This window comes from Lepidochelys kempii, chromosome 2 (assembly GCF_965140265.1).
Source record: "Lepidochelys kempii isolate rLepKem1 chromosome 2, rLepKem1.hap2, whole genome shotgun sequence".
Classification (NCBI taxonomy): Eukaryota; Metazoa; Chordata; order Testudines; family Cheloniidae; genus Lepidochelys; species Lepidochelys kempii.
The window spans coordinates 22,695,733-22,723,067 of NC_133257.1; the positions used below are offsets into that span (position 1 = coordinate 22,695,733).

Consider the following 27,335-nt stretch of genomic DNA (forward strand, 5'->3'; position numbering starts at 1 on the left):
CAGGGATGAAATTGAGAGATGCATGCAGTTCCTTCCCTGGCCTTCTCACAGGCCAGCACTGTATTTAGAACATTGAGCAAAGGCTCACTCTAGCCCTAAATGTTGGTATTCTAACAGCATACGTTCTGGAAATGTTGATGAAATGCTGTCAGGCTTCAAGTGCCAGAGATATAAATATTACGCTGATCTGAGTACATTCAATGCTGAGTGAAAATGTTCCTTGGCCTTTATCTCAACAGAGTGACTTTTTTTTTATAAGAGCTACAGGAATAGGCAGATTATTTATTCTATAAGAGTTAACAGGGATCATCTCTAATATCCATCATGCTCTATATGGAACTAAACATCTGTTCTGGACGAATTAGAGAGGAAAATCATGGTGGTGTATTTCCAAGTTGATTTATTTAACTTTCAATATTTTCTTCAGAATATACAATGTTCTCATACCTAAGGCCTTGATCCTGCAGTTGGATCCATGCAGGAAGATCCTTACATTGCTCAGACTCTCATTGAAGTCAATGGGCTCCATACAGGCACAAGCTTCCACCTGTAACGATGTAGCTGCAGGACTGGGGTCCAGTAATCTCAGCTAACAGATTGAAGTTTAAGTTTAGTAGGGTCAGTACAGATGCTATAGAATTAGTCTGATCCATTATATAAGTTTTAACTCTTGTTATATAGTCAAAATATTTTATTCAGTTCATTGCGTTTTTGTTCAATTCTTGTATTTGACAAAACAATAAATGTCATCGAAATAAACCAATTTATAAATAGAATGACAAGAGCAACTGCAACAAAACAAAAAAGGGAAGCTGATGTGTCCTTTGTTTACATCACTGTCCTTTCAAGGTGAACCTGAAATCAGCTCTGTCTGCCATACCGATCCACAAAGTCAGGTAGCAGAAATACTGAGCCCCATCCCACCTTGGGATTCATATTGATAAAATCATCCAGGTTCATCTTGGAGTCTAGATAAGGATAAACAGAGAATATTAGAGTCCTAGATAAGGCATCTATTTAGCACAAGAATACATGAACATTATTTGTCAATCAAATGCAGACAGAAACCTGTTTTGATGGTAGGGATTAATATACACATACATACCAGCAAAGAGCTCATGTCAAGAGCTACTTCCCCGTCATGAAAAGCCATTGCATAGGGAAAATACCACTCAGAGGGAATCCTGCAAATTGTAATATACCATCAGAGTCTTCATTTCCTTCATTTCATTTTCAGGATGTAGCATTTGTCTCTGATCCCTTTCTGCCCATGTCAATAATTTTGTTGCCTGAGCAGCATTTTTATTGATTGAAAGAAAGAGTATGAAGGAATACACTAGAGATTTGCAGCAGTCCCAGAAGGCACTTGTATCATGCCACGGAGTTGTAGTGCAGGATAAAGGGTGACCAAAACTAGAGAATTCAAAAAAAAAGGACTGCTATAGTAAAAACTATGGGTCCTACGGCATCTCTCTATTCAAAAAGAGCCTGATCCTGCAAGGTCCTGCGAAACCTTGCTCCTATTTAAGGGCCTGATCCAAAGCCCATTGGAGTCAATGGAAGCTTTTTCCCATTGACTTCAATGGGGCATTAGATCAGGGACATAGCAATTAATAGGAATTAGAAGGTGCTGATCACTTCCTATGAGATGCTGATCAGCCTCGGGATCATGCCCCAACTAGGAAAATAATTAATGGACTTCATCAGGTCCAATGGACTTATTTGAAAGACTCCCAGTGACTTTGAGTGCTTTGGTTCAAGCCATAAATTCTGAAACCAGAGCCATGATAACTTGGGGGAGACAGTTGGGAGATGCTCGTGTAATCTCTACATCTGATTAACATTGAGAGGGAGAAAAATCAAGTAAGAAAGAATACAGCACTGGAGAAAGGAACAGCTGTGGGTAGGAGAATGGAGTTTAAGAGAAAAGATAGCTTCATTGGTATCAGCGCTATCAATCAAGTAGGCGATACTGGCAGTAGAATGACAGTACTCAGTAGGGCAAGGAATGTGGGCAAAGCAAAGCAGCAACAATTAAGATGTTTGTATGCCAATGCAAGGAGCCTGGGTAACAAAATGGAGGAATTAGAACCACTGGTGCATGAAGTGAAACCAGATATTATAGGAATAACAGAAACATGTTGGAATAGTAGTCATGACTGGAGTAGAGGTATTGAAGGATATGTGCCGTTCAGGACAGAAATGAAGGTGATGGTGTAGCATTGTATATCAATAATGAGGTAGACTGTAAGCAAATTAGAAGTGATGAAATGGATAAGACAGAGTCTATTTGGACCAAAATCACTTTGGGGGAGAAAGCTACCAGAGGTTCCCCTGGGATAGTGCTTGGGGTATGCTACAGACCCCCAGGATCCAGTTTAAATATGGACAGAGACCTCTTTAATGTTTTAATGAAATAAATACTACTGAGAATTGTGTGATTATGGGAAACTTTAACTTCCCAGATATAGATTGGAGGACAAGTGCTACTAATAATAGTAGGGCCCAGATTTTCCAGCATGTGATAGCTGACAGATTTCTTAACCAAATAGTTGCTGAACCAACAAGAGGTGATTCCATTTTAGATTTGGTATTGGGGAGCAGTGAGGACCTCATAGAAGAACTGGTTGTAGGGGACGAGCTTGGTCTGAGTGATCATGAACTAATTCAGTTTACACTAAATGGAAGAATAAACAAAAATAGATCTGCAGCTAGGGTCCTTGATTTCAAAAGGGCAAACTTTAAAAAATTAAGGGAATTAGTTAGGGAAGTGGACTGGATCGAAGAACTCAAGGATCTGAATGTGGAGTAGGCTTGGAATTACTTTGTGAAAGTTGCAGAAACTATCTGAAGCCTGCATCCTAAGCAAGGGGAAAACATACATAGGGAAGGGCTGCAGACCAACCTGGATGAGAAAGCATCTCAAAGCAGAAAGCCTAAAAGGAATGGAAGATGGGATGGACCAGCAAGGAACGCTACCTCTTGGAGGTCAGATAGTGATAAAGGGATAAAGTGAGAACTGCCAAAAGCCAAGCAGAGTTGGACATTGCAAAGGGAATTAAAACCAATTGCAAAAGGTTCTATAGCTATATAAATAAAAAGAAAACAAGGAAAGAAGTGAGACAGCTGAACACTGAAGATGGGTTGGAGATTAAAGATAATCTAGGCATGGCCCAACACCTAAACAAATACTTTGCCTTTGTTTTTAATAAGCCTAATGAAGAGTTTAGAGGTAGTGGCAAGGTGGCTAATGGGAACAAGGAAATCACCACATCTGAGGTGGAAGTCAAACTCAAACATCTTAATAGGATTAAATTGGGGGCTCCAGATAATCTCCATCCAAGAATACTAAAAGGAACTGGCACATGAAATTGCCAGTCCAATAGCAAGGATTTTAATGAATCTTAAATGAATAAATCGGGGGTTGTACCCTATGACTGGAGAATTACAAATGTAGTTCCTATTTTTAAGAAAGGGGAAATAAAAGTGATCTGGGAAACTACAGGCCTGTTAGTTTACATAGTGCCTTACAACTTTAAAAAATTGCTAGGCAAAAGATATCATAATCCAGATAAAGTCCTTCATCTGAGGTTCTAAGGCCTACAGTGGAATAGGAGAGCTAACACATAAGAACAGAATGCAGATGTTATTGCTGACAAAACAGTTGGTTTTTCAAAAAGGACTGGAGTGAGAGCAAGTAGAAAGGCTCTTCCAAGCGTAGGGGTTGGCATTGAAGAAAGTAGGGGTGAGAGAAGACAAATTGTGTTTACATTCTGGACCTAATCCTATTTAGGAGCAGGACCAGGCCCTAAGGATGGAAATTGTTGCCGAGACACTGATTGAATGAAATGGCTGTTTGATTTGCTTGTTTCTGCGTATCCACATAGCAACACTTCTTCTGACAGAACCATTTTAGTAGAGCCACGCACAATACATTTTATTACTGCAGCCATGCTGTGAATTCTGGGACTCTTAAGGCACTTGTCCATTATGCCTGACACACTTGCTATGAGCAGGGGCTTATGGGTAGTTTCCAAATATTCTAGGCCATGCACTGTGGGATGGAGTTAGTAACTGATACAGCTGCACTGCTTGTGGTTTCTGTCCATAGTGGGTAGATTAGTTCTGGTTCAGCTGAATCATTGCAAAGAGCTTATTCCAGATTTAACAACCCTATGCTAGAGCTATTCCAGGCATTTACAAGCATTGGATGCAAGGTGCTGTACATCCTTATACTAATTACAAAGACAGACTGTGATTTTCCAAGAAGCCTAGATGTAGGCTATAAAGGAGATGTTGGGTGCATTTGTAACCCATGTGCTTCATAGGGATATCTCCTTAAGAGATTTATGGGGAGTGGGTAGGAATGAGTCATTGTTGCTAGGCAAATGTACAATTAGCACTCAACACTCAGAAGTTTCTGGAATTGGGTGTGATAGTTTTGGATATGCTCAATAGGATTGATGTAGCTGGACTCAAGACTCCCTGAAGGCAAGCAGTCAGGCAGCTACTTTACAAAAGGCCATGGGCCCTCTGTGGGTTGAGAGAAGCTGAGCCACAGGAGCAGAAAGCAGGCTATTTTACCCTAACTGTGAAGCTTTTAGGTTACTGATATTTTTAACCCTCGAACAGGGATGCCCTGGCAGGGTTAATTACAGAGAGGAGAAATTTGGGAGGGAAAACTAATTTCCTTCATTTTAATTGTATGCTTGGAATGTTGCTTGATTTTAGCCAAACTGTTTTTTTAGTTAAGTTCTCTCCACTACTATGATGGACCTATTTTTCTCTTGTTTAAATGTGATCATGGGTAAAGAGTCATTTATATTTTGCTATTCTCAGTTTTGTATTTTTCTTGTAATGGGTTTATTTTAAAATCTATATACCTACCTGAGTGATTTTAGCAGAGGAGGAGGAAGAGTATGCATGGACTCCATTTGAAGATTTCTACAAGCAAGTAGAGGGAAGATATTGCTTTTGACTCTGCCGATTGTATAGGTTTTGGTGATCAATGATTGTAACTGAGACAGGTGAACTCAACCTAAGATTTTTGGGAACTCTGAGTTTCTTCTCACTGTATTTCTGTGGGGACGGACCTGTTTAGATTTAATTTTTCTTTATTTATGTATAACTGTGAAGATAATGGATGTGGATTATAAAGTATCCATGTTATGTTGTAGAAATTAAGTTATTAATTATTTTCTTTATCATAAGATTTTATAAATTTGATACTTAAGAATTAAGTTCACTCCTTTTGTTCTTTTGGACTTGATTGTGGGGAGGTTGACCTTGTGCAATCCTTGTTGAAAATCCTCAATGACTGAATTCTGGGTGTCCATGTGTTTTTCTATGGCAGTTGTTTTTAGGCATTAGGAGAAAGGCAATGAAGTAAACTCTAGTCCACCCAAAGGTTACACTTTGAAAGTGGGAAGCTTGACCATTACAGTGTGTAGATTATGGGTAGCCAAATATTGAGATTCAAAAGGGAGGCTCTGGAGACATGAGGAGAGCAGTGGGAGAAGAGAATTGGCAGTTAGATAACAATAATAGTGTAGAATTATTAAACTGCACATGAAATTTGACCCTGCAGTGTTCAGGTTTACTTCAGCAGGGCTTGTTCCAGGAAGTTTGTAGTTTTTTTACCACTGAACCTTTCAGTCTCCTTTAACTTATAACTGTGTAGTTTTAATAATAAGCTCTACAGCATGTAAAGAAAGTTTAATGTTATGTCCTTGGTTGCTTTTATCCTGTTTTTCTCCTTTGTTCACACAAAGCTCATAACAATTTTTTTCCTTAGATAAAAATAACAGCAGGTTAGACAGCGTGTATGTGCTGCTCTTTTTCTCACTGATGCTTTCTTTGTTGGGTTCACTATGATTCTACCACCACTTTTGTGAGAAGACAAAGGTAGAAGCTGCAGATATCTACATAGCTTCAGTCTAGCAGCCTACATGTCTAACAGATGTGTCAGATACAGTGCCCTCCAACTTTTATTTCTCAGCTGTCTTATCCACTCTTTTTGAAAACAAAATGCATCATTTACAACCACCCAGCGACTATAACTAAGAAACCTGCTGCACCAATCTTGCTGGTGTGCTACCCAACACCTGGGAAGACTTCAGATTTGAACCATGGTTTGCAATGTAATATTCAACTGTTTGTAGCAGCTCTAAGTAGTAAGGCCATCTGTTCCAGGAAATTTTGAAATGCTTTTTGGAAGATATATTTTATGTTGTCCTGCAGTTAGAACTGTGATCGTATCAGAGCTCACAAGCTAAGCAGGATCAAGCCTGATCAATATATATATGATAGACTCCAAAGGATAACCCAAATGCAGTATTGCCAACCCCAAGTTTTTAAAAATCATGTTATCCTTCCCCATCCACCCCAAATTAGGAAACATTCTTAAAAATCATGATTTTTAAACCAATACATTTTGGGTTCTTTTTATTTGCATTAGGCTTTGAGACTTTTTGGAATTTACTTTGTTCATGTTTTCAAGCCTTTTTTGTGCAACCATCAGGATTAGAAACTTTAATTTTTAAAAATTGAAGTTGAGATTATCATACAATCGCCTGATTCCAACTTTAATTAATTAAGATGGGGCTATAATTGAAATATCATGAGGCTTGTGATAAAATCATGAAAGTTGACAATCCTGAAAATGGTACAGGAAGTTATATTGGTAATGGCTGTAGGCAGTCCTCTGCCTTCTGAGTCACTACTGAACTAATGCCTCATTAGGTAAAGGCACTGTACCATTATTCAGAGGAGATGGAAAACAACTCCTGACCACTTGGGATCATTAAAAATCCCATGCCATTTTCCATAAAAGTGACGGTGGTACTCCCAGTGTCCTGGCCTAGTCAAACTAAATAACTGCTTTTACTGTATCTACATTTCCACTGTCATGTCCATTTGATATTCTTGGGTCACTTCCTGTTCTGAAGTGTTAAGAGCCGTTAAGCAGCTGCTATGTTCCACACTAAAGTGGAAACATTTCAGTAATAGGAAAAACAAATTCTTGTCTTTAAGTTTTATTAAAGCTTTTGAATCCTTCAAAATGAAAGGAGCGATAATGTAATTAATATTGAAAAATACAAATGTTTTGTAGGAGCAGAGCAGCAAAACTATGTTGATCTTCATCTTTAATAAGTATAAACAATTCCTAAATATTATGGTGATAAGTGCTTTAGAAATACTGATACATTTCGAAATGTATCAATCTTTTAAATATATTTTAAAACATATAAGGTGCTCACTTTAGTAACATCCCAAGGGAAAATACAGAGCATGCAGCAAACTGTACTAATATAAAAATGTCTTCTCTGTGACTTTGTAAGGAAATCAACTACTCTAAATTATGAAAAAGAATACACAAGTAGAAAAACAGGTATGGTTCCTTACAAATAAACGGATATAAAACAAATAAGCAGGAACCACTTGCCGACCACTGCAATGCAGTAAATGCTAGAGTGAAATGTGTTAGCAATTTAATGAAGAAAGTGAAATACCATAGCTAACTGAAACTGTATGGAGAATTTTGGCAGAGAGAATGTAGTTACTCCAACTGGAATTTGGTTGGGATACTGGGGCGAACACCCATTAGCTCTTTACTGGTCACAGGAGGTCAAACCCCTCAGTTTTCTTTCTCATTTGGGGGGAAAAAAGACCCCTCCAGAAGAACAGTTCCCTTGGAACACAGTGCTGAAATATTAGTTCACTACTGACTGAGGGAAGAGTGCCACCTACTGATTGACCAGTAGCAAAGGAGTTCAGTTTCTTGTCCCCCTTCTATCTTCAAAGTACAAACTTTGAGCTACAGTGAACTCTAACAAATTATTTGTAGAACTTTAGTGATTTACAGGGTTCACGCTGAGCTTAGGGGTTGAATCATTGGTGACTGTGGCCTCAATTGGTGACTGTGGCCTCAAGGTAGTTAGGCATGTCCCTAACTTTAAACACGTGAGTAGTTCCACTGAAGTCAAGCTTAAGAAAATTAGGTAGCTGTTGAGGTACAAACACATATGTATATGAATATCTCAAGTGAATGAAGGAATAAGGCTGGAGGAGAAGAAATTGAACCTGGCTGGAAAGGAAAGGAAAAGAAAGTAGTATCAGGATAGCACATACCATATATACTTGGTCATAAGCTGAATATTTTTGGTAAAAAAGTGATGCACCAAAGACTGGGGGTCGGCTTATAAATGGGTCTACACCAAAATCTGATGATGATTTTAAAAATCTCTATAAATCATTGAACTGAATATCTAATACATTGTAGTTTTGTTTACCTGGAGCATCTGCAGGCATGGAGCCCCTCAGCTCCCAGAGGCCACGGTTCGCCATTCCCAGCCAATGGGAGCTGCGGGAAGTGGCACCACTTCCTGCAGCTCCCACTGGCTGCGAATGGTGAACCGCAGCCACTGGGAGCTGAGGGGCTCCATGCCTGCAGATGCTCCAGGTAAACAAAATGTCCTGACCTGCCAGCGGCTTACCCTGACGGGCCGGGAGCCAAAGTTTGCCAATCCCTGAAATATAGGGTCTGCTCATGAAAGGGTCATACAGTTTTTATTATTTTTATCTATCCATCTTGGGGGGCGGTCGGCTTATAAACGAATGGGCTAATGATTGAGTATATACGGTATTTAAGAAGAGTGTGGAAGGGAATGGAAACAAAACAAAAAAAGAAAAATATCCAGTGTTTACTAGATCAGGGTCAGAATGTTCAGGACCAAACTACTTAATCATGTGCTTAAACTTTAAACAGATTAGTAATCCCACTGACTGCAACAGGACTACTCATGTGCTTAATGTTAAGCACGTGCTTAAGTGCTTAGCTGGAGTGGGGCCAGAGTGCTCAGCAGCCTGTAGGATCAAGCTTGATGGCATACGATTCAATAAAGCATCCCTACTCAGCATAAGTACATGCTTAAATGCCAAGCCCCACTGAAGACAGTGGGACTTAAGCATGTGCTTAAGCACCATTCTGAATAGGGATGAACATCTATACATGTTTAAGTGCTTTCCTGAATCGGGGCTTGAATGATCTTTTAAAAACAAAAACAAAAAAATACCCACTGTGCTTTTTGAGCCCCAGGACCAAATCAAAGCATAGGCACTATAGGCTTATTCACAAAGCCCCAATTCCTGCAGTCCCATGAGGAGGTCAGAACCTTGGCTTTCTTTTTAAATTATGTTTCTACCCCTCATGTATGTAAGGAAAAGCTTGATGTGACCTGAGTGTAACTGATGCCTGTCTGGTTGGCAGAAAAACCTAAAACATTGGTTCTGAGAGGTGTGAACTGTCCCATTCTTCTTAACTCTGACACCTGTGCTACCCCAAGGAGAGGCAGGGCCATACCATGGGACCAACATGTGGGATGTGCCTACAGTCCTGGGTTATCTGAACTCAGCCCTGTGGATCACATGGACATGGACTTTCTCCTTGTGAAGACTGACTTGCATATGAGAGGTACAATCTGAACACAAGTCTGAGACTTGTGACTCTGAAATTCCAATCCCAAGTCTATCAGAGACTCACTATGTGATTGTGAACGAGTCCCTTTATCCTCTCTGCATCAGCTCCGGTAATGAGGGGACATTAATGCTTACTTGCCCACCTCACACAAGGTGTTGTGAGGATTAGCTAGTTAATGTTTGATAAATGCCAGAAACGGTGTTGAACATTATATAATCCCGTAGGTACATGCAAGATGTGAGTTCATACTTTTTTCTGATGAAATAATAAAGTACTTTGTCTTGAAAGGAAAGGTGGCAGTGCTTTCACAGTATATTATGGAAGCATAAATATCACTTATGCAATTCTTTGGTTTTATTTTGTTTCATTTTCTTAAATCAAAAGGAACAGGATTTTTTTGTTTTGGCTGTGGAATGCTATTTACCTGCAGTTTCAATGCAAGGGTAGGAAGGAGGAGGCTTCTGCCAGTGTCCATTGGCATCTTTCATGTGGGATCGGTCAGAAGCAAATGTCTTCAGATACAAATCTGCTCGAATCAGTCTGATTTTTCTAAACAAACATATAATTCAAGAACATACTAAGTGATGGAGTCATGTAATACTGTATTAAACATTACTAACATTACCAAAGCCTTTTCCTGCCCTCACTGAGTGTTGACTCTGAGCAGTTAAATCAAATTCATATAGTTTAGTTGTATATTAATAGTGTCAGGTAGCTGAATGACTAACAGGAAGCAATGCAAGGAAATAGAAAGTTTTATTGATGGATGAACCATTGTACCTTTAAGGTCAGGATCATTAGAAGAGCAGTGTGGTGTGTTTAATTTCCTGCATAGTAACAGATTATACATAGGTGACTATGCATACAAAGAAAAATGTCAACTATATCAATTGTTGAGGCTTGGCTTTTGTAAAATATTCTGTACCACATTTGTTTTAATTTTCTCACCTTCTGAATCCTGGAAGAAGAATATCATCTGATTTAAAGGCCTCCTCAATGTACGTGTCAAATGGACATGGAAATGGCAACACTGTGTCGAGATCGTAAATGAAGTTCTGGTCTCTACTTGAAACATGAAGTAAAATAACATGGTAATCCTAGGAGTAAAGGTCATTGACAGTTAACAACACAGTTGTAAATGGTCATAGACAAACCTTAGAGATATTAGGAAAAGGGGACAGAAATCACCCCAAAGCATAATCCATATGTGATGGCTGCGACTGTGATCTCTCCCCCAGTCTGTCCAGTGGATACCCTTTCCAAGTGGCATTCCACAGCTTATCCCACTTTAGCCTGGATCACCAGGGTGAAATGCCGTCTATTCCTACCATCCTGCCACAGTTACAGTGCAAACAGTGCTTTATACCCTCTAGCAGCCTCTCATGAGTGCAACTCAGGTGACAAGTTTCACTGCCTTCACCTCTCTCTGGCCCACAATTTTACCACTCTAAGAGCGGATCCCAGAGTAGCAGCCTGCCTGTTTCCAGCTATAACGCAGAGCCAACTGAAACTGGAACCAGCAAGACAATCCTCGTTGGGTACCTGTGACCCAGGGCTGATTAAAGTGACTCCAAACAGCTTGCGTCCATACACCCAAAGGTAGCCAGAACACAGGGAGAAAAGGTTAAACCTACAACAGTCCTGCACACCCAAGGTTTGCCTGCAAGTCATCACCTCTCTCAAGCTTAGGCAACCGAGCTATCTCAGGCACAGCCTGAAGAGCCCCTGCCTTAGTTCCAGAGCCCTGTTGAATACACCACCAAAATAAGTTTTGTCTCCCCAAGAAGCTCCTGCCTGCTCCCCGCTCCTTTTCCTCTAGGCTTGAGGTTGAAATTGTTTAGGCCAAGATCCATTGATTTCAGTGAGAATTAGGAACCTAAATACCTTTGAGGATCTGGACCTTAGTGTTCTTTTTGGTCTTGGTCTCTGGCCTTGAAAAAGCAGGCCTGTCACCTTTCTGGTCACAGGCAGGTAAGGAATTTTCAATGAATAGCTCGCCCATTCCTTCTGTTAAGGTCCCTTGGTATTCTCCCTAGAGATAAAAAGGAGTACTTGTGGCACCTTGGAGACTAACCAATTTATTTGAGCATAAGCTTTCGTGAACTACAGCTCACTTCATTGGATGCATAAAGTGGAAAATGCAGTGAGGATGTTTTATACACACAGACCATGAAAAAATGGGTGTTTATCACTTCAAAAGGTTTTCTCTCCCCCCACCCCACTCTCCTGCTGGTAACAGCTTATCTAAAGTGATCACTCTCCTTACAATGTGTATGATAATCAAGGTGGGCCATTTCCAGCACAAATCCAGGGTTTAACAAGAACGTCTGAGGAACAGTGGGGGAGGGGGGAGGGGGGCGTAGGAAAAAACAAGAGGAAATAGGTTACCTTGCATAATGACTTAGCCACTCCCAGTCTCTATTCAAGCCTAAGTTAATTGTATCCAAATTGCAAATGAATTCCAATTCAGCAGTCTCTCGCTGGAGTCTGGTTTTGAAGTTTTTCTGTTGTAATATCGCAACTTTCATGTCTGTAATCGCGTGACCAGAGACATTGAAGTGTTCTCCGACTGGTTTATGAATGTTATAATTCTTGACATCTGATTTGTGTCCATTTATTCTTTTACGTAGAGACTGTCCAATTTGACCAATGTACAAGGCAGAGGGGCATTGCTGGCACATGATGGCATATATCACATTGGTAGATGTGCAGGTGAACGAGCCTCTGATAGTGTGGCTGATGTTATTAGGCCCTGTGATGGTGTCCCCTGAATAGATATGTGGGCACAGTTGGCAACGGGCTTTGTTGCAAGGACAGGTTCCTGGGTTAGTGGTTCTGTTGTGTGGTATGTAGTTGCTGGTGAGTATTTGCTTCAGGCTGGGGGGCTGTCTGTAGGCAAGGACTGGCTTGTCTCCCAAGATTTGTGAGAGTGATGGGTCGTCCTTCAGGATAGGTTGTAGATCCTTGATAATGCATTGGAGAGGTTTTAGTTGGGGGCTGAAGGTGACGGCTAGTGGCGTTCTGTTATTTTCTTTGTTAGGCCTGTCCTGTAGTAGGTGATTTCTGGGAACTCTTCTGGCTCTATCAATCTGTTTCTTCACTTCAGCAGGTGGGTATTGTAGTTGTAAGAATGCTTGATAGAGATCTTGTAGGTGTTTGTCTCTGTCTGAGGGGTTGGAGCAAATGCAGTTGTATCGTAGAGCTTGGCTGTAGACAATGGACTGTGTGGTGTGGTCTGGGTGAAAGCTGGAGGCATATAGGTAGGAATAGCGGTCAGTAGGTTTCCGGTATAGGGTGGTGTTTATGTGACCATCGCTTTTTAGCACCATAGTGTCCAGGAGGTGGATCTCTTGTGTGGACTGGTCCAGGCTGAGGTTGATGGTGGGATGGAAATTGTTGAAATCCTGGTGGAATTCCTCAAGGGCCTCTTTTCCATGGGTCCAGATGATGAAGATGTCATCAATATAGCGCAAGTATAGTAGGGGCATTAGGGGGCGAGAGCTGAGGAAGCGTTGTTGTAAGTCAGCTATAAAAATGTTGGCATACTGTGGGGCCATGCGGGTACTCATAGCAGTGCTGCTGATTTGAACGTATACATTGTCCCCAAATGTGAAATAGTTATGGGTGAGGATAAAGTTCACAAAGTTCAGCCACCAGGTTTGCTGTGACATTATCGGGGATAGTTTTCCTGACAGCTTGTAGTCCATCTTTGGGTGGAATGTTGGTGTAGAGGGCTTCTACATCCATAGTGACCAGGATGGTATTTTCAGGAAGATCACCGATGGATTGTAGTTTCCTTAGCAAGTCAGTGGTGTCTCGAAGATAGCTGGGAGTGCTGGTAGCGTAGGGCCTGAGGAGGGAGTCTACATAGCCAGACAATCCTGCTGTCAGGGTACCAATGCCTGAGATGATGGGGTGCCCAGGATTTCCAGGTTTATGGATCTTGGGTAGTAGATAGAATATCCCAGGTCGGGTGTGTCTGTGCGGATTTGATCTTGTGCTTTTTCAGGGAGTTTCTTGAGCAAATTCTGTAGTTTCTTTTGGTAACCCTCAGTGGGATCAGAGGGTAATGGCTTGTAGAAAGTGGTATTGGAGAGCTGCCAAGCAGCCTCTTGTTCATATTCCGACCTATTCATGATGACAACAGCACCTCCTTTGTCAGCCTTTTTGATTATGATGTCAGAGTTGTTTCTGAGGCTGTGGATGGCATTGTGTTCTGCACGGCTGAGGTTGTGGGGCAAGTGATGCTGCTTTTCCACAATTTCAGCCTGTGCACGTCGGCGGAAACGCTCTATGTAGAAGTCCAGTCTGCTGTCTCGGCCTTCAGGAGGAGTCCACCTAGAATCCCTCTTTTGGTAGTGTTGGTAGGGAGGTCTCTGTGGATTAGCATGTTGTTCAGAGGAGTGTTGGAAATATTCCTTGAGTCGGAGACGTCAATAATAGGATTCTAGGTCACCACAGAACTGTATCATGTTCATGGGAGTAGAGGGGCAGAAGGAGAGGCACCGAGATAACCCAGCAGAAGAAGCTGTCCTAAGAGTATAGTTGGATAGATTAACAATATTGCTGGGTGGGTTGAGGGAACCATTGATGTGGCCCCCTGTGGCATGTAGTAGTTTAGAAAGTTTAGTGTCCGTTTTCTTTTGTAGAGAAGCAAAATGTGTGTTGTAAATGGCTTGTCTAGTTGTAGTAAAGTCCAGCCATGAGGAAGTTTGTGTGGAAGGTTGTTTTTTTATGCGAGTATCCAGTTTTGAGAGCTCATTCTTAATCTTTCCCTGTTTGCTGTAGAGGATATTGATCAGGTGGTTCCGCAGTTTCTTTGAGAGCGTGTGGCACAAGTTGTCAGCATAGTCTGTGTGGTAAGTAGATTGTAATGGTGTCACATTTGGGGACAATGCACACCTTCAAATCAGCGGCACTGCTATGGGTACCCGCATGGCCCCACAGTATGCCAACATTTTTATGGCTGACTTACAACGCTTCCTCAGCTCTCGCCCCCTAATGCCCCTACTCTTTGCGCTATATTGATGACATCTTCATCATCTGGACCCATGGAAAAGAAGCCCTTGAGGAATTCCACCAGGATTTCAACAATTTCCATCCCACCATCAACCTCAGCCTGGACCAGTCCACAGAAGAGATCCACTTCCTGGACACTATGGTGCTAATAAGCGATGGTCACATAAACACCACCCTATACCGCAAACCTACTGACCACTATTCCTACCTACATGCCTCCAGCTTTCACCCAGACCACACCACACAGTCCATTGTCTACAGCCAAGCTCTACGATACAACTGCATTTGCTCCAACCCCTCAGACAGAGACAAACACCTACAAGATCTCTATCAAGCATTCTTACAACTACAGTACCCACCTGCGGAAGTGAAGAAACAGATTGACAGAGCCAGAAAAGTACCCAGAAGTCACCTACTACAGGACAGGCCTAACAAAGAAAATAACAGAACGCCACTAGCCGTCACCTTTAGCCCCCAACTAAAACCTCTCCAACGCATCATCAAGGATCTACAACCTATCCTGAAGGACGACCCATCACTCTCACAAATCTTGGGAGATAGGCCAGTCCTTGCCTACAGACAGCCCCCCAGCCTGAAGCAAATACTCACCAGCAACTACATACCACACAACAGAACCACTAACCCAGGAAACTATCTTTGCAACAAAGCCCGTTGCCAACTGTGTCCACATATCTATTCAGGGGACACCATCACAGGGCCTAATAACATCAGCCACACTATCAGAGGCTCGTTCACCTGCACATCTACCAATGTGATATATGCCATCATGTGCCAGCAATGCCCCTCTGCCATGTACATTGGTCAAATTGGACAGTCTCTACGTAAAAGAATAAATGGACACAAATCAGATGTCAAGAATTATAACATTCATAAACCAGTCGGAGAACACTTCAATGTCTCTGGTCACGCGATTACAGACATGAAAGTTGCGATATTACAACAGAAAAACTTCAAAACCAGACTCCAGCGAGAGACTGCTGAATTGGAATTCATTTGCAATTTGGATACAATTAACTTAGGCTTGAATAGAGACTGGGAGTGGCTAAGTCATTATGCAAGGTAACCTATTTCCTCTTGTTTTTTCCTACGCCCCCCTCACCCCTCCCCCACTGTTCCTCAGACGTTCTTGTTAAACCCTGGATTTGTGCTGGAAATGGCCCACCTTGATTATCATACACATTGTAAGGAGAGTGATCACTTTAGATAAGCTATTACCAGCAGGAGAGTGGGGTGGGGGGAGAGAAAACCTTTTGAAGTGATAAACACCCATTTTTTCATGGTCTGTGTGTATAAAACATCCTCACTGCATTTTCCACTTTATGCATCCGATGAAGTGAGCTGTAGTTCACGGAAGCTTATGCTCAAATAAATTGGTTAGTCTCTAAGATTCCACAAGTACTACTTTTCTTTTTGCGAATACAGTCTAACAGGGCTGCTACTCTGATCCCTAGAGATACCTTATCTTTGTCAGTTTCATTTCCTGTTTGCTGATGCCTAATGCCTCCCTTCTTCCTCCCCCCTCCCTTTGATTTAACTGTAGGCAGTCAGATAGAATCTCAAAACAGGGAAACCAAGACACATAGTATTCATACAAAATGATATAGATATCTTCTTAATTTCCACACCCTAATACAATAAAATATTTGAATTGGATAACATGTCCTTTGTGTTCAGCTCAATCCCAACCAAAGGCTGGCACAGATAAAAGAAGACAACTTGCCTCTTTGTGAAGTGATTACCAGGTAATTTTAATGCTGTGTTTGATAACTCATTTTGTACAATTAATCACAATTAACTGTACCCTAGTAAAGTGAATACAAAATCCACTTATGGAAAGCTTTTGAGGAGCTTTCATATAACATTTTCAGGGGTAAACAAGCCTAGCTATTTGGAGTAAGAAATTGTAAAGTTCTTAGGCAAATTATTTTGCCATACTAATACACTGTATTGGAAGTGAAGCTTTGTGCAACAACAAAATTTAAAAGGGACGGAATAGTGACGATGAGAACCGGGAAACCAACTATATGCTTATACAAGTTTGCATTTCTAGTTGGATTGTCTACCAAAAAAACTTGAATTCAATACATTTTGGTGGGAAAACTCTTAAAATCTGTAACGGCCTTCTCTATCCCTCTTCTACCTTCCTTCTCATACCACTTAGATCTCATTCAAAACTAATTATTTGTAAAGTTGGTTTGTTTTTAAACTAAGTTATTTTTGAGTTACACTTGGGGGCAGGGTGGAGAAGGGGCCATGCAAGGATATAATTAAAATGGCTCAAACAGTTTTTTTTTTCTGATTTTCCCAAACAATTCATTCCCAGTCTGAGATGGCATGTGCCAGTTTTTTTAAAAAAAACAAAGTTATAGGTACCTGAATAGGGCATTTATATTGAAAGTGCCATCTTAACCTTCACTTTCTAGAATAGAAGATTGCCGCACCAAAACTGGACTAGTGCTCCAGTACCGGACACTTCAGAGAAAAGTTCAGTGATAATTATGTCCAAAAAGGAAATTTTCCCTTAATACCATCCCATAGGGCATATGCCCTGACACATGAAGCTGTATAACCCTTAGATTTTTCTATCCTATGTTGATATTTTTATTATCCATGTAAATATCTACACTTTTTTGGATCCAACTAGGCTCTTGGCCTCAATGATATCCTGTGGCAATAAGTTCCACAGGTTTATTATGTGTTGTGTTAGAAGTTTTAAGTGTTTCATTGGATGTTCCATTGTTCTTTTACTATATAAAAGTGGTCTACCCCACTTAAAATGCTGCATTGGTGCAGCTGCATCGCTGAAGTGCCTAAGTGAAAACATTCCTATGCCAATGGGAGAATCCCATCGGCGTAGTTAATCCACCTCTGCGAGAGGTGGTAGCTATATCAATGGGAAAAGCTCACACTCTGACATAGCGCTGTTTACACCAGGGGTTAGGTCGATATAACTATGTCACTCAGGCATGATTTTTCACACCCTTGATGTAGTTATACCAATATAAGTCTGGGGCCTGGTCTACACGGGGCTGGGGGGGGAGGGGGAATCGATCTAAGATACGCAACTTCAGCTACGAGAATAGCGTAGCTGAAGTCGACGTATCTTAGATCGACTTAGAATCACTTACTTCGCGTCCTCATGGCGCGGGATCAACGGCCTCCGCTCCCCCGTCGACTCCGCTTCTGCCTCTCGCCGTGGTGGAGTTCCGGAGTCGACAGCAGAGCGATCGGGGATCAATTTATCATGTCTACACTAGACGCGATAAATGGATCCCCAATAGATCGATCACTACCCGCTGATCCGGGTAGTGACTTACGTGATGTAGTTATACCAATAGAAGTCTGTAGTGTAGACCTGACCTTAGAAAGCACACATGGGATGTTGTTAAGAACCTAAGAATGACCATACTGGGTCAAACCAATGGTCCATTTAACCCAGTATCCTGGCTTCTGACAGTGGCCGCTACCAGATGCTTCAAAAGGAGTGAACAGAACAGGACAATTTATAGAGTGATCCATCCCCTGTCATCCAGTCCCAGTTTCTGGCAGTTAGAGGGTTAGGGACACACAGAGCATGGAGTTGTGTCCCTGACCATCTTGACTAATAGCATTTATGGACCCATCTGCAATGAACTTATCTTATTCTTTTTTTAATCCCAGTTATAGTTTTGGCCTTCACAACATGCCCTGGTAATGAGTTCCACAGGTTGCCTGTGTGTTGTGTGAAGAAGTACTTCTGTATGTTTGTTTTAAACCTGCTGCCTATAAATTTCATCAAGTGACCCCTGTTCATATGTTAGGTGAAGGGGTAAATAATACTATCTTATTCACATTCTTGACACAGTTCATGATTTTTTTTACCTCTATCATATCCCCCCTTAGTTATTTCTTAGCTAAGCCAAACAGTTCCAGTATTTTCACTCTCTCCTCATATGGAAGGTGTTTCATAACCCTAATCTTTTTTGTTGCCCTTCTCCGTACTTCTTCCAATTCTAATTTTTTTTTTCAGATGGGGCAGCCAGAACCGCACACAGTATTCAAAGTGTAAGTGTATCATGGATTTATATAGTGGCACTGTGATATTTTCTGCCTTATTATCTATCTTATTTCTAATGGTTCCTATCATTCTGTTAGCTTTTTTAGACTGCTGCTGCACACTGAGTAGATGTTTTCAGAGAACTATCCAATGATTCCAATTTCTCCTTCCTGAGTGGTAATAGCTAATTTAGACCCCATCTTTTTGTATGTATAGTTGGGATTCATTTTTCCAGTGGCATTACTTTGCATTTATCAATGCTGAACTTCATCTGGCATTTTCTTGCCCAATCACCCAGTTTTGTGAGATCCCTTTGTAACTCTTCACAGTCAGCTTTGAACTTAACTATCTTAAGTAATTTTGTATTGTCTGCAAATTTTGCCACTTCACTGTTTACCCTTTTTTAATTTATTAATATGTTGAACAGCACTGGTCCCAATAGAGATCCTTGGGGAACCCTGCCATTTACTTCTCTGTACTTGAAAACTGACAGTTTATTCCTTTCTTTTGTTTCCTATCTTTTAACCAGGTACTATTTATTTTATTTAGCGCTTGACTATTTGCTAAGCCAAGCAATAGCGTTCTTAGCGGCCAGGTTACTGATACATGAGAGGACATTCCCTTTTATCCAATTACTCCTTACTTTGCTTAAGAGCCTTTGGTGAGGCACCTTGTCAAAGACTTTCTGAAAGGTACACTATATCCACTTGATCTCCCTTCTCTATATGTTTTCTGACACCCTCAAAGAATTCTAATAGGTTGGTGAGGCCTGATTCCCCTTATTGCTTAATGTGCTAGAGATACTAGGGAAATGAGCATGCTATAAGGATCTACATAGAACAGAATAGAATGTCTTACCCAAACCACAGGTTCATCTCCACATCCTGACTGCTGCTTCCAGAGCGGTATCTGCAAATTACAAGTTAGAAGCTAATTTTAAGTAAACCAAAGAAATATCTAGGATTTCAGTCTAATACAAGTTAGGTCGGTCTTCACTGAATGATAAAATTAGTCAGCTTGCGTTACATCTGCAATGCAATAATTAAGCTTTTATCAGATTGTCTTTTGGTCTTTTTGAGCTCTTAGTTGGGGACCACACAGACCATTCAGTCTCCTCAGCTGATTGATAGCAGCAAATGGATCCCTGCCATCCTCAGGGAGATGATACGTCTCCAAATGTCAGCTCCAAGGCCCAGACTGCCATATATGACTAAAAGACCTGCCTTTTAGGATCTTTTCCAGTATCTGTGTGACCATGGGGCCCAGCTGAGCTACCAGGCTCAGGTCACCTATATGCCTGGATCCCCATCTTTCCTTCACAGTGAATCTGTTTTGACCTTTGTTCTATATCACAACTCATCAACTTACCATCCTTCTCTCATTGGATATGAAAACGGCATAAAATTCTTCTAAAGGGTATTGATCATAACTTCTGATGTATTCACAAAGTTTCCAAACATTTTCCTCACTGTAAAATACAAGTTTTTTACAGTTCTTGTTTTATTTCTGATTTACACAATAAAAACAGGATAGATGTTGTGATGTTTCCACTTTTGGATTAATTTTTCTGTTGAAGACTTTTTCCCAACTCCCCTTCACACATCTGTTTTTAATCTCTAAAATTTAGGTCCAAGCTCTTATAAAAATGTTTCCACAATTAATTCATAGACTTTTAGGCTTAACTACTGTTTAACAGACAAGAGGAAGCATCATTTGGTTTACTCTGTCAAGAAATGCTTTGTAATACCAAATGACTGGTGTATCTAGTGTTTAGTCTTTTCCTCATTGTCTATGGCAAAGTTTTGATTCAAGTATCAACAAATTATATTAAATACAGTAACTCCTCACTTAAGGTTGTAGTTATGTTCCTGAAAAATGCTACTTTAAGTGAAACTATGTTAAGTGAATCCAATTTCCCCATAAGAATTAATGTAAATAGGGGGATTAGGTTCCAGGGAAATTTTTTTTTTGCCAGACAAAAGACATTGTGTGTGTGTGTGTATATATTATATATATACACACACACTATAAGTTTTAAACAAACAATTTAATACTGTACACAGCAATGACAATTGTGAAGCTTTGTTGAGGTTGTGGAATCAGAGGGTGGGATATTTCCCAGGGAATGCCTTGCTGCTAAATGATGAACTAACACTCGGCTGAGCCCTCAAGGATTAACACATTGTTGTTAATGTAGCCTCACACTCTATAAGGCAGCACGAATGGAGGGAGTCAGGAGGAGACACAATAGAGGCATGGCAGTGGCTGCAAACATTCCCTACAGTAACTGAACAGGAGGATGAACCCACGCTATCCCACTGGAGCACTCCACTCCCTCCACTTTCCAAAGTGCTGGGTGGTGAATGTGTCTATGAGACAGAGACACACACCGTTTGTGTGTGTGTGAGCGAGAGAGAGAGAGACGCGCATTGCCCCTTTAAGTATGCTGACCCCATTCTAAGTACACCGCCTTTTTCAGTATATCAGGAAGTTGAGACAGCAGCTGCTGACAGCAAGCTCCCTCTGTCCCGAGACCTGTAGTGTCCGCCCTCCCACCCCCCTCCACTCTGTGAAGACAGGGTACAGGAGCAGGGGAAGGGGCACACCCTGACATCAGCACCCGTCTCCCTCCCCCCCCCCCCCGCCCCCGCACAGCAATCAGGAGGCTTCCAGGAACAACTCCAAGGCAGAGGGCAGGAGCAGCACATGGCAGTAGGGGGAGAGACAGCTGAACTGCCCGGCAGTTAATAGCCTGCTGCGTGGCTGCTTCATAGGGAACTTAGGGGAGCTGATAGGGGGATGCTGGCCCAACCAGCCCCTACCAGCTAACGCCAACGGGCTGCTCTTCCTGAAAGCAGTGGACAAAGCAGGCAGCTGCCAAAAAACATTACAAGGGAGCACTGCGCAACTTTAAAAGATCACGTTCTCTAATAGGTCAGCGATGTAACAACATTAACTGGGACGACATTAAGTGAGGAGTTACTGTAAAAATCTTAACTGTAAAAATAAATGTTATCAAGTGTATGTAACAGCTTTTAAAAATATTTGTAATTTTTAAATAGACTTCTATCTGATGCTAGCAGAAAGTATTAACAATCCCTGTATATAAAATCATTGTTACCTAATATTACTATTGTAATAGTTCTGTATAATTCCAAATAAACAATGCCACTGATAACAATAACTGCATATGACATACAATAAATACTAATGGAATCACAAATTATTTTCCAAGTGATAAACTATCCAGGAGGTTACAATGACCCTGTATATTGTTATTCCCCAGTAAATCATCCTTCAATAATCCTGATTTGGACACTGTAAATTATAGTACTCTCTAACCAATGCACCCTTTTATCCTATAATACCAAATGTTATTGTAAGAAGAATACTCTTTCTCTCCTGGCTCTTACGATCTCATTTCTTCCACTTTGCCTCCTGCAAGAATATGTGCAGAATTTCTAAAGAGAAAGGGAAACATGAGAGATGGCAATAGGGAACCCTGGTCCTCAGTGCATCCTCTCTTGGTGCACTTATTACTTGACTAGTGAAGAAGAAAGCAAATGTACCCAGCACGCCACATTTCTTACATGTCTATTGCTCCTTACCAATAGCAGCTGGTGTACACACAGGAGTGCCGAGCAGGGGCAGCTGGCTGATAGCCAGCAGTTGCTGCTGCTACCCTTGGCTGTTCCATAGGTGACCCTCATCCAGGTGTATAGGAGTACTGGCTAGGGGCGGGTTTAACAGCCTCATATACCAGAAGGCAGCACTAAAGCTTCCCCCAACTGTATAAAGCAGCAGTTTGCTCAGGAAGTGTTTGTGGGTTGTGCAGGAAATGGGTGAGTTACAAGCAATTTCTTCCCCTAGGAAATCTGGCTGTTATTGCACGACTACTAGGAGCTCAGGCAGGTGGGAGGCGTTTTAACTTGGATATAAAGTGAGATCATTTCTATTGCTCTGTTAAGCTCCAGCATGCTGCATTAAAGGAGGGGGCAGGCTGAGCCAGAAGAGCGGAGAAAGGGGAAGTTTTGAACCCAAACCAGAAAAAGGGCAAAGTTTGAGCCAAGGTGGGCAAAACGGGTAGCTTAAGTCTAGCTCAGATGGTGGGAGGATCCTGAGCCAAAACAAGGGGTGGAGAGAGAGGGCTTGAGTGGGGAGAGAGATAATATCAGGAGGGTGACCAGATGTCCCGATTTTATAGGGACAGTCCCTGTATTTGGGGCTTTTTCTTATCTAGGCTCTTACTATCCCTGCCTCCTGATTTTTTCACACTAGCTATCTGGTCACCCTAGGAGAGATCCTGAGCTTACAATGGAGGGGTGGGAGAGGTCAGGACAGAGGCTGAGCCTTAGCAAGGGGGTAGGGTGAGCTGCTACTAATCAAGAAGGGCAGAGGAATGGAATCTGGAGCTGTTAGTGTGGGAGAGACTGGCCCTGAGCCACAGGGAAGAAGATGTTGAGGACGAAAAGGAAGCCTGTTCACAGCGTGCATGGAAAACCTCCCCAGAGAAGTGTTTTCCATCTGACTTGTACATGGCCAAACAGATATTTGAAGTTAAATACAGTACCTTTCTTTCTGGCTGTCTTTTTTGTTAAATCAGCAGGAAGAGATTCTTGAGATAGTTTTAAGCCCTGAAAACTGGCAGAAGCTTGCTTAACCTGGCAAAACTAATGGCTGCACAAGGGCCTTTCATCTCCTGGGCCATAAAATACACAAAAGAGTTTATTTTTATAAGGTGCTTACAGGTAGCACCACACAGTCATGAGGTTTAATCATGAAAAAGACTTTTTTTTATTTAAAGCTGTATTCATTGCTGTTCACTTCTCTAGTAGCTATTATGTCTTGCCCCATAGTTTGGTGATGGGTAGGGCTAACATTAGGTAGGACTGTGTGGAAAGTTTGGGGGTGTGGTTTTTTTGTTTTTTTTTTTGTGCCAGACATCACAAAAAATCCTTAATTTATTTCCAGGCCATGACACTTGAGCAAAATGCTGTGTCACATCAAAACTACAGCAGGCTCTCAATTTTTTGTGGATGAGAATACATCAGTATTTGCGGTGTTTAGATATGACCTTTGTAGCTGACAACGGACTTTTAACTGAAATGTGCTAAACTTTTCGAGAGAATGAAACCTTCATATTTGAAACTTTAGTTTGCTTTATTGCTCAGGAGGATGGAAGCAAAATAGGGGAAGCAGGGGAAGGACTTTAATGAAAAATTAACCTGTTTTGCTTAAACAGTCTATTTTGGAATGAAAATGTTGTTGCACTCTTTTTGTGATGGAATGTGCTGGCTATTAGTGTTATGTCCCAAACTTAGCTGGGCCCATGAGAGCCAAAGGCCAATATTTTCTAAAATAAGAATGTACAGATAGGCTACTAAGTAAATACAGTAACTCCTTGCTTAATGTTGTAGTTATGTTCCTGAAAAATGCTACTTTAAGCAAAATGATGTTAAGCGAATCCAATTTCCTCATAAGAATTAATGTAAATGGGGGGGTGTTTCAGGTTCCAGAGAAATTTTTTTTGCAGACAAAAGACATTGTTTAAAAATTATACTGTGTGTATATAAACAGTTTAATACTGTACACAGCAATGATGATTGTGAAGCTTGGTTGAGGTGGTAGAATCAGAGGGTGGGATATTTCCCACCCTTCTTGCTGCTAAATGAACTAGCATTCGGCTGAGCCCTCAAGGGTTAACACATGGTTGTTAATGTAGCCTCACACTCTACAAGGCACCACAAATGGAGGGAGGAGACACAACAGATGCATGGCAGTGGCTGCAAATATTCCCTGCGGAAACATGATGATGATGGTGTGTGTGTGTGTGTGTGTGAGAGAGAGGTGCACATTGCCCCTTTACGTATGTGGACCCCACTCTAAATATGCTGCCTTTTTAAGTATATCAGCAAGTTGAGACAGCAGCTGCTGCCAGTAAGCTCCCTCTGGCCTGAGCCCTGTCCAGCTGCAACGTGTGTGCATGCCCCCCCCCACCCCCGCCTGACTGGGGTGCAGCGTGTGTGTACGGCCCTGCCCCTGAACGCTCTTCCGGGGGGGGGGGGAGGGTATGACAGGGTGACAAGGACCCATTGAATTAGAGCCCTGCCTTTTGCGGCAGGCTCCTGCAACACCTGCCCCTGCCTGGCGGGGATCTGGCTCCGCGGGGAACAGCTGTCTGAGATCTCGGGCAGTGGCTCTTTAAGGGACTGGCATTTGAATCTCCTTTCCGCGGGAAGCGACGGAGCAGGCGGGCTGAGCGCCTTTCTCTTAGCCAATCAGAACCGGGCAAAACACTTGCCCCCCCCCCCAACTTTGCACGCGCCAAAAATTCCAAAGGGACTCAGTACCGGTACGTGTCTCTCCGCACCCTGTCCGGGACTAACCGACCAGGGGAAAGAGTCCCACGGGACGAGGGGGGCGGAACGATTTCTGTCGGTGCGGCCGCAGGCTCAGTGATTGAGGGTAACAGCAGCAACAGGTACCACGCGACCTGCTGACTCTCAGGAGTCGCACCACGGCTCTGCTGAGGGGCGGAGGCGGAGAGATACGACGGCAGGGCGGTGAAGCGACAGCCCGCGGTTTGTGGCGCCAGAATTCGGAGAGAAGCCGCCGCCCCCCACCACCCGCTTGAGCCGGAACGGGTCCGGCCATGGTGATGCTACGGAGCAACACAGGTAGCGGGCGCGGCCGCCCCGTCCCGTCCGCCGCCCCGAGCGGTCAGGGGTCCCTTTACGACCTGATGGACTCAAGCTCCGAGTTCCTATCCCTGAACTCCCCGGCGCCCCGGAGCCGCAGGATGGGCACCCGCTCGGCCGCAGCCGCCTCCGGCAGCAAGTGCAGCAGAGGAGCCGGGAGAGCGCCGGAGGCCACGGGCGGCGTGAGTACCGGGGCAGCCTTGCGGCGGACAGCTATGCTGATGCCTTCTCCCAGGCCCGCCTGAAGAGTGCGATTCCCCCCGGTCCTTGGCGGCGACTGTCCCCACGGGCTGCGGCGGCGGGGTCCGGGGGGCGGAGGGGCCCGAGCTCTCCTGGCGCCGGCGAGCGGCCGTGGTGACCCCCTCCCCCGGGAAATCTGGGGTGGGGGGGGTGGTCTGAACTCCGCCCAGAAGACGGGGCCCATCCCCATAGTGTGGCGGGGTCTAGGGGCTGAGGGCACTCTACAGCGGGAGCCTGTGCTGAGACACGTCCGGCTTGGCTCCCCTTTGCTGGGGTCGGCTCTGCTCTGGCTTTAGGTAACCGGATTATCCGCGAAGCTGTGTTCATTCCCCACGTGCTGGCTCCAGAGCCTCCTGCGCACCTACCGTTTGAGGGTCAGAGCCTTAGGCCTTGTCTTTAGAGTTTTAACTGTGTGCGCGCGTGTGCGGTTGAGTAACATCATGGGCTCCACAGTGGAGATAAAGCACTTCCGTCTCACTCCGATGTAAACTTGGTGAGGTCATCACTATTCTCCTGTGGTTGGCCCTGCTTAGTTTATCTCCTTGTTTCCACTCTTTTTTTTTTTTAACAGAAGGCTAGTTCATGAGTTAGTCACCCCAGATGAGAACTCCGCTTTTAGCAGTGAAGAGGAGGCCACTGCAGTGAGATGTTACTGTAGTGGATTGTGCAGATTAACATGTAGTCAGCAATGAAAGTTTAAAATGTTGTTAATTGTCATTAGCCTTCAGAGTTAACATTTTGCATAAGACAGGATCTGCCCTCATTGATTTTACACAATGACTGAAGCTGCTGGAGCACAAAGTTGTAGCAGCCTAAAGAGTACCAGGTTGCTGAGCCCATCTTAATTTAATTCATGTCCATATGGAGAGTGGGGAAGGATTCCCTGCTAGGGAGGGAACTGCTAAGAATAGACCTGAGCCTCTTATCTAAAAGAGAACTTCTGGAAACAAGGAAGGGTAAATCTTGTCAGTTCCAACTGTGTGACAAATGCACAGGCATATCCTGCTTCCTCTGAACACAAACTATATTAAAATATTCCCATCCACACACTAGATGTCTTTTTTTCCCTCCACCCCTGTTCTCGTTATGTCTCAGATCCCAGAGCTGGCCACGCTCATCCTGGTTTACCTATTAAAAACAATTGACAGAGTATACATAGAGTACAGTAACTCTTCACTTAACATGGTAGTTATGTTCCTGAAAAATGCTACTTTAAGCAAAATGATGTTAAGCTAATTCAATTGAGGGCTCAGCCCAGTGTTAGTTCATCATTTAGCTGCAAGGCATTCCCTGGGAAATATCCCACCCTCTGACTCTACCACCTCAACCAAGCTTCACAATCATCATTGCTGTGTACAGTATTAAATTGTTTGTTTAAAGTTTTAAACAAACAATTTAATACTGTACACAGCAATGATGATTGTGAAGCTTGGTTGAGGTGGTAGAGTCAGAAACACACACATACACATCTTTTGTCTGGCTAAAAAGAATTTCCTGGAACCTTAATATCCCCCTCCCCCCCCCCCCCCCATTTAAATTAATTCTTATGTGGAAATTGGATTCGCTTAATATCGTTTTGCTTAAAGTGCATTTTTCAGGAGCATAACTACAACGTTAAGCGAGGAGTTACTGTACTTCAGTTGCAACTTCTGCGCTCCCATATCAGCCTGTGAAGGGGTTTTACAGCTGCTGCAGCAGTATGTTCTGAGTTTATTACTTAGACCACTTCACAGGTAACAAATTGAAAAGTTAAGGGATTATTGTGGGGAATGATGTGTGTGTGGTTTATCCTAAATAAAATATCTAAGCTCTTTATTGGTTATTCAGAATATAGCTGTTTCTG

The 27,335-nt window shown here is 42.6% G+C and overlaps 2 protein-coding genes across 11 annotated transcripts in view; one reads left to right on the plus strand and one right to left on the minus strand.

Annotated features, from left to right (window-relative positions):
- Nucleotides 1–211: 211 nt before the first annotated feature.
- NTAQ1 (N-terminal glutamine amidase 1) lies at nucleotides 212–25,902 on the minus strand. Of its 4 annotated transcripts, XM_073330207.1 has the most exons (7): nucleotides 22,163–22,370; nucleotides 19,923–20,022; nucleotides 19,413–19,463; nucleotides 10,427–10,575; nucleotides 9,903–10,027; nucleotides 1,106–1,184; nucleotides 879–968 (listed from the first exon to the last, which is right to left on the minus strand). In XM_073330207.1, exons 1-6 carry the CDS (start codon nucleotides 22,249–22,251, stop codon nucleotides 1,129–1,131), a joined length of 570 nt encoding a protein of 189 aa, XP_073186308.1. In that variant the 5' UTR covers nucleotides 22,252–22,370; the 3' UTR covers nucleotides 879–968; nucleotides 1,106–1,128. The 4 variants fall into 4 exon arrangements, with proteins under 4 accessions (XP_073186310.1, XP_073186307.1, XP_073186308.1 ...); XM_073330209.1 differs by lacking the exons at nucleotides 1,106–1,184; nucleotides 22,163–22,370 and adding an exon at nucleotides 25,858–25,902 and having other exon boundaries at nucleotides 212–968; XM_073330206.1 differs by lacking the exon at nucleotides 1,106–1,184 and having other exon boundaries at nucleotides 215–968.
- ATAD2 (ATPase family AAA domain containing 2) overlaps nucleotides 24,906–27,335 on the plus strand; it is a 96,350-nt gene continuing 93,920 nt past the window's right edge. For 4 of the 7 annotated variants that reach the window (XM_073330197.1, XM_073330203.1, XM_073330199.1 and 1 more), the window contains exon 1: nucleotides 24,907–25,434. In XM_073330197.1, the coding sequence (XP_073186298.1) occupies nucleotides 25,207–25,434 (228 nt within the window). In that variant the 5' untranslated portion in view covers nucleotides 24,907–25,206. Of the gene's footprint in view, nucleotides 25,435–27,335 lie in introns of all 7 variants that reach the window. The other 3 variants (XM_073330201.1, XM_073330198.1, XM_073330200.1) reach the window with 2 other exon arrangements.